General features: G+C 45.8%; 1 protein-coding gene across 1 annotated transcript in view; it reads right to left on the bottom strand.

Moving 5' to 3' along the window:
• Positions 1-21562, bottom strand: part of LOC126191751 (cadherin-89D) — a 410787-nt gene that overhangs the window by 107526 nt on the left and 281699 nt on the right. The window contains exon 9 of the mRNA XM_049932553.1: positions 4518-4829. Within this exon, the coding sequence (XP_049788510.1) occupies positions 4518-4829 (312 nt within the window). The remainder of the gene's footprint in view (positions 1-4517; positions 4830-21562) is intronic.

The raw sequence follows: 21562 nt of genomic DNA on the forward strand, positions 1-21562 counted from the left end.
AGCCGAAGGCCCAGTCGCGTAGTGTTGATGACTGCACGACAAAAAGCTTAACGCCTCGCCTGGGCCCGTCAACACCGACATTGGATTGTTCATGACTGGAAACATGTTGAATGGTCGGACGACTCTCGTTTCAAATTGTATCCAGCGGATGGACGTGTACGGGTATGGAGACAGCTCATAAATCCATGGACCATGCATGTCAACAGAGGAGTGTTCAAGCTGGTGCAAGCTCTGTAATGGTGTGGGGGGTGTGCAGTTGGAGTGAGATGGGACCCCTGATACGTCTAGATATGGCTCTGACAGTGACACGTAGGTAAGCATCCTGTCTGATCACCTGCATTTGTTCATGCCCATTGTACACTCCAACGGATTTGGGCAATTCCAGCAGGGCAATTCGACACTTCACATGACCAGAATTGGTACGGAGTGGCTCCAGGAACACTCTTCTGAGTTTAAACACTTCCGCTGGCAGCAAAACTCGCCAGATATGAACTTTATTGAGCATATGTGGGATGCCTTGTTGCGTGCAGTTCAGAACAGATCTCCACCCCCTCGTTCTCTTTCGGATCTGCGGGCAGCCCTGCAAGATTCAGGTGTCAATTCCCTCCAGCGCTACTTCAGACATTAGTCGAGTCCATGCCACGTCGTGTTGCGGCACTTCTACGTGCTCGCGGGGGCCCTACACAATATTAGGCAGGTGTACCAGTTTCTTTGCATATAATGTGTATTAGCCACTCCTTAAAGGAGCAGAGTGGTCGCTATGGAATGCTGTAAATGGTGTACAACTGGTGCCAGGTGGTCATATGATTCTCTACCAATGACACAACATATAGCAGTGAAATGCCATGAAATGAAATCGGCGCAGTGAGACGAGTCGGTGTGGAGCCGTCACACAATGGCATCAAGGAGCCATGATGATATGACCATGACCATCTATCAATGTGGACGTCCAGTATGTCTACAGGGTATGGCATACTACTAGCAGTCATAAAGCATGGCGAAGGCCAATGGACATAAAAAGATACTACCAGAAAAAAAAAACAGGAAACGAGTGAAAACTGAAGTAAAATGCAATATTATTCATTCGGGCTTGTCACAAAGAGAAAATAGTAAATATAACAGCGTAAGTTGAAAAATGGAGCCCAACGCTTATCAACGTTATCGTGGTTCATCCACTGACCGCAATGTATTTAAAGAAATAAATACTTGAAAGAACATTGCATAAATTTTTGTAATGGATATGCCACAACTATAGGAATCATTCTACGCACTTGAGGTATCATTATATGTGTGTGTGTGCACTGTAATTCCCTGCATAGCACTGAGCTGGTTACTCTCTAAATTATGGAAGTCGACCTGCAATGTTTCCTTAACTATCGCATGGTAGACTGCTTGCTACACAATTGCGAATATTTCCTGCACGAATGCTGCTAAAATTAGACGCTTCTACGCATGTCCGGATCAGCTAGCGGTCACCTCCGTGGATACAAATGCCCGCTCGCGTAGCCGAGATCGCTTACGCAAGGCTGTGCGGTGAAGCCCAACTCGGAGGTACGCCTGTGCGGACTCTGGTGGCGGAAGGAGTTTTCACCACAATTGTTTGGCCGCCAACGGCCTAGCCGCAGTGGTAACACCGATTCCCGTCAGATCACCAAAGTTAAGCGCTGTCGGGCTGGGCTAGCACTTGGGAATGGGTGACCATCCGGTCTGTCCAGCGCTGTTGGTAAGCGGCGTGCACTCAGCCCTTGTGAGGCAAACTGAGGAGCTACTTGATTGAGAAGCGGCTCTGGTCACGAAAACTGACAACTGCCGGGAGAAAGGTGTGCTGACAACATGCCCCTGCATATCCGCATCCAGGATGACACGGCAGTCGGTCGGTCCAGTTGAGTCTTCATGGCCTGTTCGGATGGAGAGAGGAGCGTTTGGCCGGTTAGTGGAGTAGATGTAGTTACGCAAAATTTCTGATAACCAGACTTTATGTGAATATTCTGGATTAATTGCAAACGTCTGTGCAATGTATCATACAGTGAGGACATGTGGCACTGTCGATAGTGATCCGTCCGTCGGATGGGAACCTCAAGTTCGGCGGTCCCCGTGGTTTTTATTCGAGAGGAGTAGGCTACGTATCGGCACCGGGTCTCACCCCTTCTCTCTCATCATTACGCGACATGAACGAGACACTGTACAATACGCACAACCATTACCGTCACCTAAACTCACCAGGTACACAATTGTGCGCGGAGGAAGAGAATTGCCGGCCGGAGTGGCCGAGCGGTTCTAGGCGCTTCAGTCTGGAACCGCGCGACCGCTACGGCCGCAGGTTCGAATCCTGCCTTGGGCATGGATGTGTCTGATGTCCTCAGGTTATTTAGGTTTAAGTAGTTCTAAGTTCTAGGGGACTGATGACCTCAGATGTTAAGTCCCATAGTGCTCAGAGCCATTTGGAAGAGAATTCTTATTGATTATTCGACTGAATATGCCCTCAGAGTTCCCAAGCACATAGCGTCAAGTCACTCTTCTTTAATTTCGTGGATATCCGGCGCTACTACCTGAATTTCCGCAATTCTTCGATTAAAGTGGTTTTGTCAGTATTTCTACAGTCATAAATACGGTAGTGATGTCCTAGACGAAAAGAGTTGAAGAAAGTAAGAATTCCATCACGGGAATGATAGACAGCGCCACAACTACATTAAGGAAGGGGTACAGGTAAGGGAGGAAAGCATGACGTGGAAACCTATTATTCGAAGTGGTTTGTGATATCGTTAAAAATATCATATGGATGAATCCGGCAGCTCCTAACTTCCTAACTCGGAGCATGCAAGGGAACAAATATTTTATTTAATCTTCATGATTACAAATACTTTCTTAACGAAATGTTAATTGAGTTTAAGTAATGAGAGATTCAGTAAAACTGCAAATGATCAATTAATTTTCTCCAGTGAGCAACCATTAGTTCACTTGCAAATGACTTTTTCCTTTGGTGAAAAAAAGTCATTTCTAGAGCTTATCAGCGTGTGGATGTCGTCAGATGTTCTTGTAAAGAAACTGTTCACCTCCAGTCGCTTTATCCCTCTAGTGCACGACTTCTTTTAAGGAAACCAATACCAGTAAGAAAACGTTTCTGGGAGAGGGGCTTGACACACAAAGTGAAATGTAACAGGCTGAGCGTCGAAAATTTCATTTATTCAATATTTTAGGTTTGTTTCCATACAGCAGCAAACCGATGAGTTCCAGAGACATGGAAACACAGTCAATGCCATCGTTAAGCATCATTTCACATACCTTAAAAATCTAAGTAGATGTACTCTGAATAACAGAAATAATTTACTCTTACAGTTTCTAAAGTCTACGTACACTCGGCCTTCAACAAAGATTATCGATTTTCAGCTGTTTTTGCCAACATAATTTCACGAAACACAGTTTAGCACGATGAAGCCAAACTCTGTGTAGTGCCAAACGGCATCATCATGTGCATGCGAGTGGTGTAAATTTAGGGATTGTTGGCAAATGGCAACACCATGCGATTAAGAGTTAAACGGAGCGTAGGTGGGTGTCTTGGCACCGACTGGGTAGTATTAGGAACAGCTAACCCCTCACGCCGGATTCTTTGAAAAATCGAACTCACATGTTTACCACAGCTGAAAGGGGTAATTATTTTACAAATGAGTTAATATGTTAAATAAGTACTTGATGCTAAATGTGTCAGCGAGAGAAAGTTCAGAAATTAAGTTGAAAGTTTTAATGAGGTATCTAAGTGCCCTCAACCTCAAGTACTGGAAAAATATAGTCTGGGTAATTTGCGTGCCGTGAATTACGCTTCCCGAAGACATATATTCACAGTTTATTACTGTAACACTTGTCGGACATAGTGGGCTAGAGGTGCACGCAGATTGCGTTCCGCTACAGTAGGTCATTATGTTCGGTCAGAGGGTTGGCTACCCTGTGCAAAATGACTTAGTGATTTATTCAATGATGAACTTGAAGAGCTGTCATTTGACGTTCGCCCAGGTCAAATGACGAGAATAGTGACGAAGAAAATGAAAAAAGGCGTTAAAGCGCTTGACAGGAAACGAAGAGGATACGAGATCGAATCCCTGCCGCATCTTCAATTTTTCAGTCTGGGTTTTAACCCAGGCTTCACTTCTCAAGGAGGTGAAGATTCGCCAGAAACGACGCGTGGTTCGGATTCCACTTTAAACTGTAGGGCCCCCTTCCCCCTGTCGGATAACTGCTGTAGACAAGTAGGTGGCCAAAGTGGCGTCCAATGGGATGACTTGCACCAGGCCAGTGAGCCACACTATATTCTAGCACTTGTATTACTGTGTTAATCCTTTAACATAAGATTAGGGCTCTTAATGGGTAGTTTATGACAGCATTCGATCGATAACTGTAAGAAATATTAAAAATCAAATACTAGTTGTCCCTGGAAAGCGTTAGATAGGCAACCTGCAATGAAGTAGCACGGAGCGCGCTGTAGGTGAGACGCAGGCAACATTGCAGGGTCCGGTAGGCCTTACCTTTCCGATGACGGTCCCTGGTGCGGCGTCCTCGCGCACGGAGAAGGAGTAGAGGTTGTCTGGCTGGAAGGCTGGGTTGTTGTCGTTGGCGTCGAGCAGCGTCACCTCGACGGCGACGCGGCTGGCGGCGGCGGCGGCGGGGGCGGCGACGCTGGGGGTCTTCTCGCGCGCCACCACCGACATGTGCAGCGACGGCCGCCCCTCGCGGTCCAGTTTGCTCTGGTCGCGCACCGTCAGCCAGCCAGAGTCCGCCTCCACCGAGAACGCCTGCTCCGGGTCCTCCAGCTCGAACCAGAACTCTGCGTTCTCGCCCTGACAACGTAACAACCGCTGACGTCGCTCCAGCACAAAACATCTGCAGAAGCTACGCTGCCATTAACACATGCAACTATTCAACTTGTAATGATATTGAAAACTGAAAGCACCTGCAGTATGCCACACGTAGCGAATGCTACAGGCAATTACTACTTCCCTAAAAGATAAACGTGAGCTTTAACACACTGTTTGTATATGCCAATAGATATCATCACCTGTGCTACCTGAGCGGCAACTGTACTACTGGCCATTAAAATTGCTACACCAAAAATGATGATTAACGGGTATTCGTTGGACAAATATACTAGAACTGACATGTGATCATATTTTCACGTAATTTGGGTGCATAGAGCCTGAGAAATCAGTACCCGGAACAAGCACCTCTGGCCGTTATAATGGCCTTGATACGCCTGGGCTTGGATGGCGTGTACAGGTACAGCTGCCCATGCAGTTTCAACACGGTACCACAGTTCATCAATAGTAGTGACTGGCGTATTGTGACGACCCAGTTGCTCGGCCACCATGAACCAGACGTTTTCAATTGGTGAGAGATCTGGAGAATGTGCTGGACAGGGCAGCAGTCGAACATGTTCTGTATCCAGAAAGGCCCGCACAGGACCTGCAACATGCGGTCGTGCATTATCCTGCTGAAATGTAGGGTTCGCAGGGATCGAATGAAGGGTAGACCCACGGGTCGTAACACATCTGAAATGTAACGTCCACTGCGCAAAGTGCCGTCAATGCGAACAAGAGGTGACCGAAACGTGTAACCAGTGGAACCCCATACCATCACGCCGGGTGATACGCCAGTATGGCGATGACGAATACACGCTTCCAATGTGCGTTCACCGCGATGTCGCCAAACACGGATGCGACCATCATGATGCTGTAAACAGAACCTGGATTCAACCGAAAAAGTGGGCCTTATCGATACAGAAATTGAGCCATTAAGTTCACAGATATTTAGTGATGAGGACTTTGCGCCATCACTAACAATAGACAATGCTATCAGTGAAATTCCCTCCTTAAAGATGCTCCCAAGTGCAGAATTTGATACACTACCAAGGCCTTCACCTACTCCACATCTACCTCTCCTTTACTTCTGTTACCTCAAGCTGCACCTAAAGAAGGTCCACGAAAACGAAGAAATGAGTTGCCGTCCCTACACGTAACCAGCACAACCGTGAAAATAGCTCTCGGAGAAAAGAAAGGAAGAAAAGAGGACAATGAGAAGAAGAAACAAGGAAGAGAAATGAAGAGAGATGAAAAATTAAAAGAGAATGCGAAAGGCAAAGGCAAAGAAATGAACAGAGGCCCTAAATGTAAACTTGAGTTCGGTGGAGGTTTTGGAATGAAACAAAGCAAGGCCTCTAGAGCAGAGTACTGCAACTCATCTTTAAACTCATCCATTGAAATTGAGAACACCGACAGCGATTCAGACGATGCTGATAAAAGAGACTGCATCCGTTGTGGTGAGATTGCAAAGACAGAAATGTGGTATCAATGTTCTTGATGCCAAGAATGGGATCATGCTCAGTGTACAAGTTTAAACACAGGAAATCAAAGGCGTAATGTTATATTTGTAACGTTTTTGATAAGCGGATACCATCAACAAAACGTCCTTGTTTTCTAAATAAAATGTTTATTTCGTCATCTTTCCCATACCCCAAAGACATTTTACCCTGCCTGTAGTGTAAGTTGGTGAATAGTAATACTACTAACAAAAACAAGACTATCTAAAAAGATTGATAGTTTTAGGAAACTTCATTATATATCTTAATGTAGTCAAATTACCCGACCGTCCCCTACTAAACAATAAGGGAAAGCTGAAACGTAGGAGTAATATATAGAGGGCTTATACAAGAGTAATGTACTTGAAGGCAATATTACACAAAGGAAGAGGAGATGGGAGATATGATCCTGCAAGACGAATTTGGCGGAGCACAGAAAGACCTAAGTGGAAACAAGGCTCGTGGAGTTCATAACGTTGCCTCAGAATGACTGGCATCCTTAGGAGAGCCATCCAGAACCAGAATATTTCACCTGGTGTTCAGGACATATGTGACAGGCAAAATAGTCCCTCCCTTCAAAAACGGTGAAATAATTCCAGTTACAAAGAAGACAGGCGCTTGACACGTGTGAATACTACCGAATCTGCTGAACTATTTCTTGGTTACGAAACATTGGCACAAATTATGTACGCAGGCGCGGAACAGCAAAGACTTCGAAGACCAGAGATGCAGAATGGATAGAGCTTTGAAAATACGTTAAAGGCGAACATCAACAAAAGTAAAACAAGGGTAGTGGAATGTGGTCGAATTAAATCATGTGAAGCTGAGGGAATAATATTGGGTATGACACACTGAAAGTAATTGATGAGATTTGCTATTTGGGCAGAAAATAACTGATGATGGGAGAAGTGGAGACGATATAAAATGTAAGTTGGCCACAGCAAGAAATAAATTTCTGAAGAAGAGGAATTTGTTAGAAGCAAACGGTAATTTGTGCTAGAACGTCATTTCTGAAGGTATTTGGCTGGAGTTTAGTTTTACACGGAAGTGAGAAGTGGACAAGAAGCCATTCAGATAAGAAGAAAATAGAAGCTTCAGAAATGCAGTGTTACAGAAGACCGCAGAAGTTTTGATGATTACGTCAAGTAACTAACGAGGAGGTATTGAATAGAACTGGGTATAAAAGAAATTTATGTCAGAACTTGAGTAATGGAGTCGGTTGATATGACACATCATGAGGCGTGAAGCAATAGTTAGTTCGGTAATGGAAGTAAGTGTGGGGGGTAAAATTTTTAGAGAGAGACCAAGAGATGAATACAGTTAGTAGGCTCGAATGGATGTATATTTCGGTAGTTTTTCGTAGATGAAAGAGGTTCCTCACGATAGACTAACGTGGAGAGCTGTATCAAACATTCTACGATCTGAAGACATCAACAACAACAGTGTTTGTATAACTATGCTATTTTCTGCATGTTTTTAGATTTAAAGAACCCACTGATGATTTTGATATTTGTCGCTGAAACTAGTTTGGGGAATAAATAAGTATATAAACAAAAAAAATGTGTTTTGCATTGAGGCGGACTCACAATTCCCTTATTGTTGTCAAAGGTAGGAACTACGAAATGAAAGAAACGCCAGAAGATACTACGAACCAGCTCCCCAGTTTTGCTCTCCTTACATCGACAGAGCAAACTTTCAGCTCAGTTCCGACTATCTTGCGCTTTGTAATTACAATATGTCTACTATTCTTCCCGTTTCTTCGTTGAGAAGAAAGCATTTGAGCGCGAAAAATGTTACGAAATGTTTACAGTTCTATTTAAAATTTGTTGCAAATCGCTTAATGCTCTCGTTATGAAACCCTTAACGATAATAGTCTGGATAGTCTGCACGCCAGTAATCAAAAGCTAGTTTCTCACATAGCTGAATGTTTGTGATGTCATATCTGCTGAACTATGTGTCGTACAATTATATAATTTTGCAGTTTGCTTCAGTGGTACACTTGGATATTGTCTGTAAACTGTGTCGTGAATAGCGTTGGCAGTAAGGAAGAAATAAACTAAAACATCATGCCTGATGCTGAAATTTGCATGAACAACGAAAATGTATTAAGCGATGAACTTCTTTCCTTCCATCACTTTTATCGGGGGTGTCAGCGAGAAAAAGTTTCGTAAAGGTCTAACAGATGAAAATAATGGAATTTGCGCGCCGTCAGTTACGCTTCTCAACACAATAACACAGTTTTCAACTGCAATATTTGTCTTATTGTGGTAAGCTTTTAACAGATTATACCTCTCAATAAGTAACATGGATTCCGGAAACAGCGATCGTGTGAGACCCAACTCGTTTTATTTGTTCATGAGACCCAGAAAATATTAGATACAGGCTCCCAGGTAGATGCCATTTTCCTCGACTTCCGGAAGGCGTTCGATACAGTTCCGCACTGTCGCCTGATTCACAAAGTAAGAGCCTACGGAATATCAGACCAGCTGTGTGGCTGGATTGAACAGTTTTTAGCAAACAGATCACAGCTTGTTGTTCTCAATGGAGAGACTGCTACATACGTTGAAGTAATCTCTGGCGTGCCACAGGGGAGTGTTATGGGACCATTGTTTTTCACAATATATATAAATGACCTAGGAGATAGTGTCGGAAGTTCCATGCGGCATTTCGCGGATGATGCTGTAGTATACAGAGAAGTTGCAGCATTAGAAAATTGCAGCGAAATGCAGGAAGATCTGCAGCGGATAGGCACTTGGTGCAGGGAGTGGCAACTGACCCTTAACATAGACAAATGTAATGTATTGCCCATACATAGAAAGAAGGATCCTTTACTGTATGATTATATGATAGCGGAACAAACACTGGTAGCAGTTAGTTCTGTAAAATATCTGAGAGTATGCGCACGGAACGATTTGAAGTGGAATGATCATATAAAATTAATTGTTGGTAAGGGGGGTGCCAGGTTGAGATTCATTAGAAGAGTCCTTAGAAAGTGTAGTCCGTCAACAAAGGAGGTGGCTTACAAAACACTCGTTCGACCTATACTTGAGTATTGCTCATCAGTGTGGGATTCGTACCAGGTTGGTTTGACAGAGAGAGAAGATCCAAAGAAGAGCGGCGCGTTTCGTCACAGGGTTATTTGGTAAGCGTGATAGCGGTACGGAGATGTATAGAAAACTCAAGTGGCAGACTCTGCAAGAGAGGCGCTCTGCATCGCGGTGTAGCTTGGTTCAAATGGCTCTGAGCACTATGCGACTTAACATCTGAGGTCATCAATCACCTAGAACTTAGAACTAATTAAACCTAAGTAACCTAAGGACATCACTCACAGCCATACCTGGGGCAGGATTCGAACCTGCGACCGTAGCGGTCTCGCGGTTCCAAACTGTAGCGCCTAGAACCGCATGGCCACTCCGGCCGGCGCGGTGTAGCTTGCTGTCCAGGTTTCGAGAGGGTGCGTTTCTGGATGAGGTATCGAATATATTGCTTCCCCCTACTTATACCTCACGAGGGGATCACGAATGTAAAATTAGAGAGATTCGAGCGCGCACGGAGGATTTCCGGCAGTCGTTATTCCCGCAAACCATACGCTACTGGAACAGGAAAAGGAGGTAATGACAGTGGCAAGTAAAGTGCCTTCCGCCACACACCGTTAGGTGGCTTGCGGAGTATAAATGTAGATGTAGATGTAGAAGTAGATGATGACATTTTCAATTTTTAAATTCAGTCAATAGCTACGTGAAATATTGAAAATCAAAATTTTGTTGCTTGTGGAAGCCCTTGGATAGGTAACCTACAACTAGTACCAGGTTCCAAGATAGCGGTATCCTGTTTACTGAAAGATACTGGGGGTTTTAGTGGGTTCCAGGAGAAAAATTAACTGGAGATGGAAACTCCTGCTTGAAACTGTCATCCACTAGGGCAACATAGCTTGGCATTCATACGAGGTAAGGAATTTCTACGCAGAAGCTAGCTCTATCTTCTCCACTGGCGATCGTGGTCATCAGTCGCGATCAGTGAGTAGCAAACAACATACATTCTGCCTACGGTCCGTCAGCGTACACGGTCACGTTTGATGCCGAAGGTGTGGCCTACTAACAGGCGCCAGCGCTTGCAGTTTCGATGCTATGTAGCGTCGTTGGATGACGCTTCCAGACACGTGTTCCTATCCTCGATTCGTTGCTCAAGACACACTCTACAACCCCTCCAAGTGCATCGCAGCATTTCTTGGTCATTCTACAGTGTGCACAGTGAAGCGCCTAGAAGAATCAGTTTCAGGTTCCTTCTTTTACTTGAGGCTTGGTAAGAACACAGACCAAATTAAGATTTCTGCGCACTGATCAGCCACTCAGGTGCCTTTACAAAAGTAATGTATTTTGTAAAATTGTCGCAAATAATGCTGCAACTGTGTTGGACCTCGTGACATTTCCCAGATTAGAGAAGAACGAGCGTTGCCGCGGGTACATTACAGAGCGGCTGGGCGGCTGGGTGACGGCTGCGAGTCACGACTCGGCACGCCTTCCCAGCCTCCCAGCACGACCCGCGCCTCATTTCGCCTGCCACCAGCAACCCCGCCACTTGTGTAACTGCTATGCAGGGGGCACGACTAAAGTGATTGCGGTCGGGAACAGCACGTGCTTAGTGGTTCGTCGCCTGCGAGTCCAAAGACGCAATTACGAAACTTAATCTGCCTCTCTTACCGCCGCGAGCCTCTGTTAAAGCGCCACATTGCAACGAACCAGCCCTGCTGTCACATCCTTACACAACTCTAGTGTTTCTTCTGACAAAGGTAAAAATTTCAAGTAGAGTGTACTTGCTCATACGCGCTAGCAATAATGCACTGCACGCTTCCTCAGCTGCTGTTCATTTCTATCAATATTTCCGCCCTGAGAGGCTGTTCGTAATGCATAGAATTATTTATTAACGTTTTGTCCTCTTTTTCGGAAAGAAGAAAGATTTCCAAGACTAATCAAGGATAAAACCATCAAAGAGTAACGTTTTTCTCCGCGTTGATCGCATTGGAAAAATTCTGGTAACATTCGCCGGGGAAAATGGATGACTTTCTGAACGCCCCTCGTACATACTCCGCAATCCACCATACGGTGCGTGGCGGAGGGTACCTCGTACCACAACTAGCATCTTCTCTCCCTGTTCCACACCCAAACAGAACGAGGGAAAAATTACTGCCTATATGCCTCTGTACGAGCCCTAATCTCTCTTATCTTATCTTTGTGGTCTTTCCGCGAAATGTAAGTTGGCGGCAGTAAAATTGTACTGCAGTCAGCCTCAAATGCTGGTTCTCTAAATTTCATCAGTAGCGATTCACGAAAAGAACGCCTCCTTTCCTCTAGAAACTCCCACCCGAGTTCCTGAAGGATTTCCGTAACACTCGCGTGATGATCAAACCTACCAGTAACAAATCTAGCAGCCCGCCTCTGAATTGCTTCTATGTCCTCCCTCAATCCGAGCTGATAGGGATCCCAAACGCTCGAGTAGTACTCAAGAATAGGTCGTATTAGTGTTTTATAAGCGGTGTCCTTAACAGATGAACCACATCTTCCCAAAATTCTACCAATGAACCGAAGACGACTATCCGCCTTCCCCACAAAGTTTTATGTCATTCGTCAAGAAACATCATAAGCATTCAGCATCAGATGGCGAATTATGCTGTCTTGTAAACAGCTTGTACGTCACTACAAATCTGGGATTCCTTGAGTTTTCTACGCAGTTGCTAGTTTTTGCTCTCTGAATACTGAGGTAAAGCAGACGGGGCGAAACGTTAGTGAATAGCTTTCTAGGTGTAGCACGGCGTCTAATCCGGAAGTCTTAGCGGAATTACTCATGTCTAATTTTTACAATTCTAGCTCGGCAGAGAAGCGAAAGATATTCGTGCACTAATGATGAAAACCAGTTCATAGAATTTTGTAACTAGGCTTCCGTGAGATATGGAGGCTGCTTCAAGCCTCTTCCAGTTCCGCTTACAAGCCGTATCTGCAACATCCTTCTGAGAGTGAAACAAGCCTGCAGCCACCTGCACTGTACCTTACTTTATCACGTTCGCTGTCACTGTTCGTAAAGTCTAACAACATTCCCCTCCCCCATAAGCATTCTAGTACAAGCTGCACTTGTGGTGTCACTGCCAGACACCACACTTGCTAGGTGGTAGCTTAAATCGGCCGCGGTCCATTAGTACATGTCGGACCCGCGTGTCGCCACTGTGTGATCAGACCGAGCGCCACCACACGGCAGGTCTCGAGAGACGTACGAGAACTCGCCCCAGTTGTACGACGACGTTGCTAGCGACTATACTGACGAAGCCTTTGCTCTCATTTGCCGAGAGACAGTTAGAATAGCCTTCAGCTAAGTTAATGGCTACGACTTAGCAAGGCGCCAATTGTATCAGTGCATGTATCTTACGAGTCTCATTTGTATAGTCAAGAGAGATGTATACAAGGATGTATTAAAAGTTAAGTATATTCCAAAGATACGTATTTTCTTTATCACATTCATTAAGTCTCCTGTTTCAGACCTCACTCCATCCTTCGTGAGTTAGCGCGTGCATCTTGGCCGCCTCTTTCAATTAGTGTGCGTAGTGTTGGCAAGTCTGCCGACACTACAATATTGGCGACGAGCGTAAAAACGGTCTTCGTTCTTCTTGCTTTGCTTACATTACTTGTGTCATGGCTTCTCCAGATGTACTGTCCGAATTTTATCGCTTGCAGAATCAGCAGACGCAGGCGTTATTGGATGCCCTTGGACAGCTCGTCCAGGGTCAACGTGCGCTGCACCCCGATGCGGCCGCCGCCGTTTCATCGCTACCGCAGCCACAACACGCCGTTGCACCATCCTTCCGTAATTTTGATTCAACGCAAGAAACGTGGCCAGAGTGGTCACGCCAGTTTGGATTCCATCTAGCCGCCTACAGAATTCAAGGTAATGAGCGGCAGCCGTTTTTGCTTTCTTGTGTCGGTGTGTCCACCTACCGTGTGATAGTGAAATTGTTTCCCCGACGCGACATAGCAACTCTGTCCTACGAAGAAATTTTGTCTGCTTTAGATGCCTATTTCAAAGAAACAGTTAATGTAGTTGCCAAAAGGTATACGTTCTTTCGTACCAAACGTACGGCCGGTCAGACTAATAGGGAGTGGGTTGCAACATTGCAAGGACTTACTGGGGATTGTGATTTTGCATGTGAATGTGGACTTCCGTATTCAGATACTATGGTGCGTGATGCAATAGCACAGAACGTTTCTGATGTTCGCATACGGGAACAGATTTTGAAACTTGTTAATCCCTCCCTTCAACAAGTGATCGACATATTGGATAGGCAAGACACACTTGACTTTGCTCAGGAATCATTTGAAACTTCGCCAGCAGTGCGCAGCACGGGACGCTAACCAGCCCTCGCGCATGTCCGCGCAGCTGCAGCCTAGCTCGCATACACGTGTGCCGCGTAAGCATGCCATTGCAGTTCTAAAATCATGCCCGCGGTGTGCAACTAGACATTCGCGTGACAATTGCCCGTCACGCCAAGCTATTTGCTTTTACTGTCATAAGAAAGGACATGTTCAAAGTGTTTGCCAGAAAAAGCTAAGATCAGACAATCAAAACCATTCCAGGCCCTTTGCTTCGCGCCGGAATCGAACCAGGGACAATCAGGCTCGTGGACCTTCGCCCATGGACATTCATGTCGTTAATTCCACCCCGTCCAGTGCCACTTTATCTCACAGTGACTGTGTTCGTCCCGCACAAAGTGTGCGTCGACATCGCCGGAACTCCTGTAAAGTCGCAAGTGCTTCTTTACCTGTATCAGTTCAAATTGCACGTGAAAGTCGCTCTTGTCGTCAGCAGGACAATAAACTTTTTGTAGACTTAGACTTTGGAGGCAAAGTGATACCATTCCAGCTCGATACCGGAGCTGCAGTTTCATTGCTCACTCAAGACACGTACAAACAACTGGGCAAACCTCCGTTGCATGCCGCAAATGTTCAGCTCAATAGTTATTTAGGACAGCAGATACCTGTGTTAGGACAGTGCAGCCTTCTTGCAACATACAAGGGACAAACAAACGTTGTGTCATTTTACGTTCTTCGTTCTTCTACGGCAGTGAACTTGTTTGGTTTAGATTTATTTCAGTTGTTTAACTTGTCTATAGTCCATCAGGTCCTATCCGTGAATCAGACTGTGCCTTCCGCCAGTGTTTCTCGTCTTTGTGAAGAATTTGCAGACATTTTTGCACCGGGCCTTGGTTGCGCTAAGAACTATGAAGCACATTTAGAACTCAAAGTGGACGCGCAACCGAAATTTTTCAGAGCGCGCAATGTTCCCCACGCATTGCGTGATGAGGTCGCCAGAACATTAAACGATTTAGAATCACAAGGTGTCATTGAACGTGTGCAGGCTTCTCTCTGGGCCTCACCCTTAGTAATTTTGCAAAAACCTTCCGGAAAATTGAGACTTTGCATGGCCTTCACGGCAACTGTGAATCCACAACTTGTGACTGCAACTTTTCCATTACCCCGCCCGGAAGAACTTTTTGACAAACTGTGCCCGGGAACATATTTTTCCAAGTTGGACCTAGCAGATGCGTACTTGCAAATACCAGTGGACGCAGAATCCCAGCGCGTCTTGGTGGTTAACACGCATCTTGGATTGTACCGATTTAAAAAGACTGCCATTCGGGTGTGTAGCCGCCCCTGCATTGTTTCAGCAATATTTACAAACTGTTTGTGCGTCAGTCCCTACTGCTGCGAACTATCTGGACGATATTGTGATCTCCGGAAAGACAGAAGACGAACATTTAGCCAACCTACGAACGTTATTACAGGTCTTGCGACAAAAATGTCTTCGCTTGAGGAAGGACAAATGTGTGTTTTTTGCTCGTGACTTACCATATCTGGGCCATGTCATAAATGCACAAGGCATACATCCGAGTCCAGAGCACCTCCGTGCCATACAGGAGTTACCTTCGCCACAGAACTTGAAACAGCTCCAGAGTGTGTTGGGAAAAATTAACTACTATGCCAGGTTTGTGCCGCACGCTTCTTCCATTTCAGCTCCGCTTCATCGCTTACGCCGTAAAGGTGTTCCGTTCGTCTGGACGACGGAATGCGAACGCGCCTTTCGACGGTTGAAATCGGCGTTGCTTTCAAATACTTGCCTTACGCCATTCGATCCCCAGAAACCCCTTTTGTTGATGGTCGATGCATCGGAATTCGGGATCGGTGCTGTGCTTGCGCACAAAGATGGATCGCATGATCGTCCTATTGCCTTTGCTTCAAAATTGCTCTCGTCTGCGCAACGCAATTATTCCCAGATAGAGAAAGAAGCTTTAGCTCTCGTGTTTGGTGTTACTAAGTTCCATGATTTCTTGTATGGTCGTCACTTTACCATCATCACAGACCACAAACCTTTGACATCGCTTTTTCATCCGAACAATCCTGTACCTCCACGTACAGCGCAGAAGTTCATTTGCTGGCCTCTTTTCCTCTCGCAGTACCGCTACGATATCTTGTATCGGTCCACTGCTAAGCACGGAAACGCTGATGCGTTGTCCCGTTTGCCTGTTGCTGAGGATAAAGCATTCGATTCTTCCGAACTTGCTTGCATGTTCATTGATTCGGAAACCAATGACGTGGTCGAATCGTTTCCGATTGATTTTCGTCGTGTCGCTACACCCACAGCTGCTGACCCTGTCCTTGCTACTGTTTTGCGTTTTGTTGCTACGCAATGGCCCTTGTCAAAGTCACGGATCGAGGATCTGCTGGTTCGCCGATTTTTTGCTCACAAGGAAAGGCTTTTTGTACGACGTGGTGTTTTGTTGTTGCGTTCTGATAATGATCAGTCCAGAGTCGTGGTCCCACGTTCGTTACAGTCCTCTGTCTTACGGCTTCTTCACCAGGGACATTGGGGTATAGTGCGTACGAAACAACTTGCTCGTCAGCACTGTACTTGGTTCGGAATCGATGCTGCGATTGCGAATATGTGCTCTTCTTGCGTGGCGTGTGCCGAACAACAATCCGCCCCGCCGCAGAAATTCTTTGCATGGCCGACAGCCACTTCCTCTTGGCAACGTTTGCACATAGATTTTGCTGGTCCGTTCTGGAATGCTCGATGGTTGGTTGTGGTGGATTCCTTCAGTAATTTTCCTTTTGTTGTCCAGATGTCTTCCACGACGTCATCTGCCACCATCCAAGCGTTGTCCGCTATTTTTTGCATTGAAGGTCTTCCCCAGACTATTGTTTCCGACAATGGCCCACAATTCATGTCCGCAGAATTTCAGTCATTCTGCCAGGCCAATGGTATTCAACATCTGACATCCGCGCCGTTTTCGCCTCAGTCAAACGGTGCCGCTGAACGATTGGTCCGGACTTTCAAGTCACAGATGTTGAAGTTGAAAGAGTCGCATTCTAGGGAGAACGCATTGTTGCTCTTTTTGTCTTCGTATCGCTCTCAGTCTGGCGATGGTCGCTCGCCGGCTGAGTTGCTCCATGGTCGTCCTCATCGAACCTTGATGTCTTTGCTGCATCCGCCGCATCAGGTTCCAGTGCAGCGGCAGACTACTGCTTTTGCTCCTGGCGACGTTGTTTTCTATCGCAACTATCGCGGTTCACGGCGTTGGCTCGCAGGGCGCATTCTTCGCTGCCTCGGCCGCGCGATGTATTTGGTTTTGGGGGCCTCTGGTGAGGTGCGTCGGCATCTCAATCAGCTGCGCCTCTGTCGTCGCCTGGGTTCTGCCGCTCCCCGTCTGCTTTCAGCGACGGTGCCGTCCAGTCAGCGCCCTGGGGACCCATCTACTGGCTCGCCTCATCCCCAGGTGTTACCGACGCTGCCTTCCATTTTGCCTCATGGCGACGCGCCGCCGCCGCCGCCTGTTCTCCCGCCGGCGCCGCCCGCAGTGGACGCGTCGCTGCAACCGCCTGGCGCCTCCCTGGGTCACGCGCCGCCGCTCGCTTCCCGTGACCGGCTGTCCTCCACCATGGACCTCTTGCCCGCTCCGGACCACATGGCGTCATCGCGCGTCGGGAGCCCCGACGCAATGGAGGTCGACCCTTCGGCCCCTCCTGTCTCATTACGGGCGCATACACCGCATGTTGACGTGCACCCTGGACTAGGTTTTCAGGCGTTTCCTAGCTCCCCTCGGACCGAATGGCCGGGTGCGGGTGGCACAGCCTCGCCTGTTGTTAGGCTCCCCACCTCATCGCATACGTCAACATGGGGTCCTCCCCACGGCGGGCGGAAGCCTTATAACACGACCGTTCGCCGATTTGCGGGGGAGGAATGTGGTGTCACTGCCAGACACCACACTTGCTAGGTGGTAGCTTAAATCGGCCGCGGTCCATTAGTACATGTCGGACCCGCGTGTCGCCACTGTGTGATCAGACCGAGCGCCACCACACGGCAGGTCTCGAGAGACGTACGAGAACTCGCCCCAGTTGTACGACGACGTTGCTAGCGACTATACTGACGAAGCCTTTGCTCTCATTTGCCGAGAGACAGTTAGAATAGCCTTCAGCTAAGTTAATGGCTACGACTTAGCAAGGCGCCAATTGTATCAGTGCATGTATCTTACGAGTCTCATTTGTATAGTCAAGAGAGATGTATACAAGGATGTATTAAAAGTTAAGTATATTCCAAAGATACGTATTTTCTTTATCACATTCATTAAGTCTCCTGTTTCAGACCTCACTCCAACTTTCGTGAGTTAGCGCGTGCATCTTGGCCGCCTCTTTCAATTACTGTGCGTAGTGTTGGCAAGTCTGCCGACACTACAGCACTATTTTTAAAAAACAGTCTATTTCGTATACTAATGAGTAGGAGCCTTTCATTTGTTTCACCTATATCTGACGTATGTCATCCTTCCACTTCGTGTACCCACGCAGTCTGACATTTAAATGACATGACTGATCACAATTGTGATTTCAATTACTTTGTCACGGACTAAATGTGTTTTTTATATTTCGTAAAGTGCTGAAATTTACACTATTTTCATATCATATGTTACAACTACATACATTTAATTGTTTAATGTATCCTATATTTACTGACTATTACAAAACCAAATAACTAATACAATATTACTGCTTACAGGAAGAAAAGACTACTTCTTGACACTGGGGCAATGTAAACACCTCGCTTTGATTTGTTGTTGGGCAGCGACACAGTGAAGCCACGTGTGGTAGTTTGCTTATCATACCACTTGAGCAGATCCGTCTCCGCAAGTATATCGGCAATGTGTGTGATGGTAATACAAGTGACCCGACGTTTGACGCTCAACTTCAATGAGCACTCTCACCACTTTCCCGAATGATGGTAGTGGAGGACAAGACCAACACCAAGTTCCCGGCCGGTGAAAATCACGGACCCGGCCGGTGAAAATCACCGACCCGGCCGGGAATCAAATCCGGGACTCCGAGATGCAGAGGCAGCAATGCTAGCCACCATACCACGAGCTGTGGATACACGTGGACGAGAGCACTGGAACAGGCCGGTGCAGACATGTAAATAGTTACTTGAGGGAGATGTAGTGGGCTTGATTTCAAAAGCAGAGTTCAACGGCCGGTCGGTTGGTCTGCCTGCAACATACCGTCCAATACTGCCGTCCAATGAATTCTCAGGACAGAAAATGAAATAACAGCCCCTTGAAAGATTTATTCGAATCAAGAACAGCTGCCAACGTGAGTAACTTGTAAGCACATATTCTCGGAGCAGTGAAGCAACTTAAATCACTTAATAAAAGAAAGTCTTCCGATCCAGAATGTCCACCAATAAGGTTACTTTCAGAGTATGCTGATTTAATAGCTCATACTTAAATATATAAAACCTCTCTTTCGACGAAAGATCCGCACCCAAAGACTGGAAAGTTGCACAAGTCACACCAATATTCAAGAAAGGTAGTAGTAGTAATACTTTTAAAAAATTGAGCCTGACGTAATCAAAATTTCTTGAATGTCAGAGCAAACATTTATTCTCGTGAGACAGTAGGTTTTATGAGTGAAAGCTTCCAAGAGCTAATCGCAGTAAGTCTGATATGAAAGTACTGTTCCCCTTAATTTTTACGCTTTTTAAAAACTGCCTTTTCATGCAACTGATCTTTCTCAGTCGAACCAGGACGTCAAAATAAATCATTTATGACAGATAAATTCTCATAATAGACGATATTTGAATTAATATGAAATAATTAAAATATTAAAAAGAATATATCAATTTTTCAAATGCAATCCCTGACACTAACCTAATTCCACATGTGTACTCCCCAAATCAATGTCACGTAATGTACCTAATAATAACATTCAATTTAATATTTATTTTGGCCATTTTAGTGTAAATTTTGTCTTTAACTTCTTTAGGAGTTCTACCCTCCTGTCAACCCACTTCAAGCAAAATATCATAAACGTGACTTATTTGCATGCGGAACTCACAGACTATGAGAATCTCCCATTTATTTAATGTTCCAATGAACCACACAGAAAACTGTCTTTTGCTTAAATTAACAAAATGGAAAATATAAATTGGGCAAACAGTTTTTGTGACGTATGCCTCAGTTCGCGCAGTAACAAAGACGACTGGACCCACCGCTGCAATATAGGCTGCTTCTGGTAAAAGAGGGCAGCGTGTGGCAGTCAGTGGATATGTGATGAACCGTGCAATCTTGAATTTGTAGCCAATTTCTAAGTCGTAGCATACTTATTTTAGTTGCAAGCCGACAATAAACAATCAATACGCGAAGTTTCTTTCACAGTCACCGATAAATAACATCAATATGTCCTCAGAAGGGGAGGAGGATGACTGGGTTATTTGAGAGCTATCAGGCCCTGTCTCACATTTAACCGCCTGGTTACATTATTTGCATTAAATTTGTTACGAGGAACGTTTTACAAAAGGCCTTGCAGTGAATGTAAAATGCAACACATAAAAATGACAGTGACATAAAAACTGTAAACAACGGCAGAAATATCAGAAATAAAAACAGTTAATATTCGAACATGAAAAGTAAAACAGCGAAGACGAACTGTAGGTAGGTACGCTTAAATTGCGAGCGATGGCAGCAGTGGACATGAAAGAAAGCGTGCAATAAATAGAGAGAGAGGTCGAGAAGTAGAGAAAGAGGAAACAATAGAAAAGTAATGAAGAAAGGGGAAAGTACCAGGGCATGACTGGCTGACTTTTTGAAAGAGTAAAACTGGCCGTGCAGGTTAATTTACACTACTGGCCATTAAAATTGCTACACCACGAATATGACGTGCTACAGACGCGAAATTTAACCGGCAGGAAGAAGATGCTGTGATATGCAAATGATTAGATTTCAGAGCATTCACACAAGATGAGCGCCGCTGGCGACACCTACAACGTGCTGACATGAGGAAAGTTTCCAACCGATTTATCATACACAAACAGCAGTTGACCAGCGTTGCCTGGTGAAAATTGTTGTGATGCCTCGTGTAAGGAGGAGAAATGAGTACCATCACATTTCCGACTTTGATAAAGACCGGATTGTAGCCTATCGTGATTGCGGTTTATCGTATCGCAACATTGCTGCTCGCGTTGGTCGAGATCCAATGATTGTTAGTAGAATATGGAATCGGTGGGTTCGGGAGGGTAATACGGAACGCCGTGCTGGATTCCAACGGCCTCGTATCACAGGCATCTTATCCGCATGGCTGTAACGGATTGTGCAGCCACGTCTCGATCCCTGAGTCAACATATGAGGACGTTTGCAAGACAACAACCATCTGCACGAGCAGTTCAACGACGTTTGCAGCAGCATGGACTATCAGCTCGGAGACCATGGCTGCGGTTACCCTTGACGCTGCATCACAGACAGGAGCGCCAGGAGCGCCAGCGATGGTGTTTTCAACGACAAACCTGGGTGCACGAATGGCAAAACGTCATTTTTTCGGATGAATCCAGGTTCTGTTTACAGCATCATGATAGTCGCATCCGTGTTTGGAGACATCGCGGTGAGCGCACAATGGAAGCGTGTTTTCGTCATCGCCATACTGTCGTATCACCCGGCGTGATGGTATGGGGTGCCATTGGTTACACGTCTCGGTCACCTCTTGTTCGCATTGACAGCACTTTGAACAGTGGACGTTACAATTCAGATGTGTTACGATCCGTGGCTCAACCCTTCATTTGATGCTTGCGAAACCCTACATTTCAGGATAAAGCACGACCGCATGTTGTAGATCTTGTACGGGCCATTCTGGATACAGAACA

Source organism: Schistocerca nitens, chromosome 1 (assembly GCF_023898315.1).
Source record: "Schistocerca nitens isolate TAMUIC-IGC-003100 chromosome 1, iqSchNite1.1, whole genome shotgun sequence".
NCBI lineage: Eukaryota > Metazoa > Arthropoda > Insecta > Orthoptera > Acrididae > Schistocerca > Schistocerca nitens.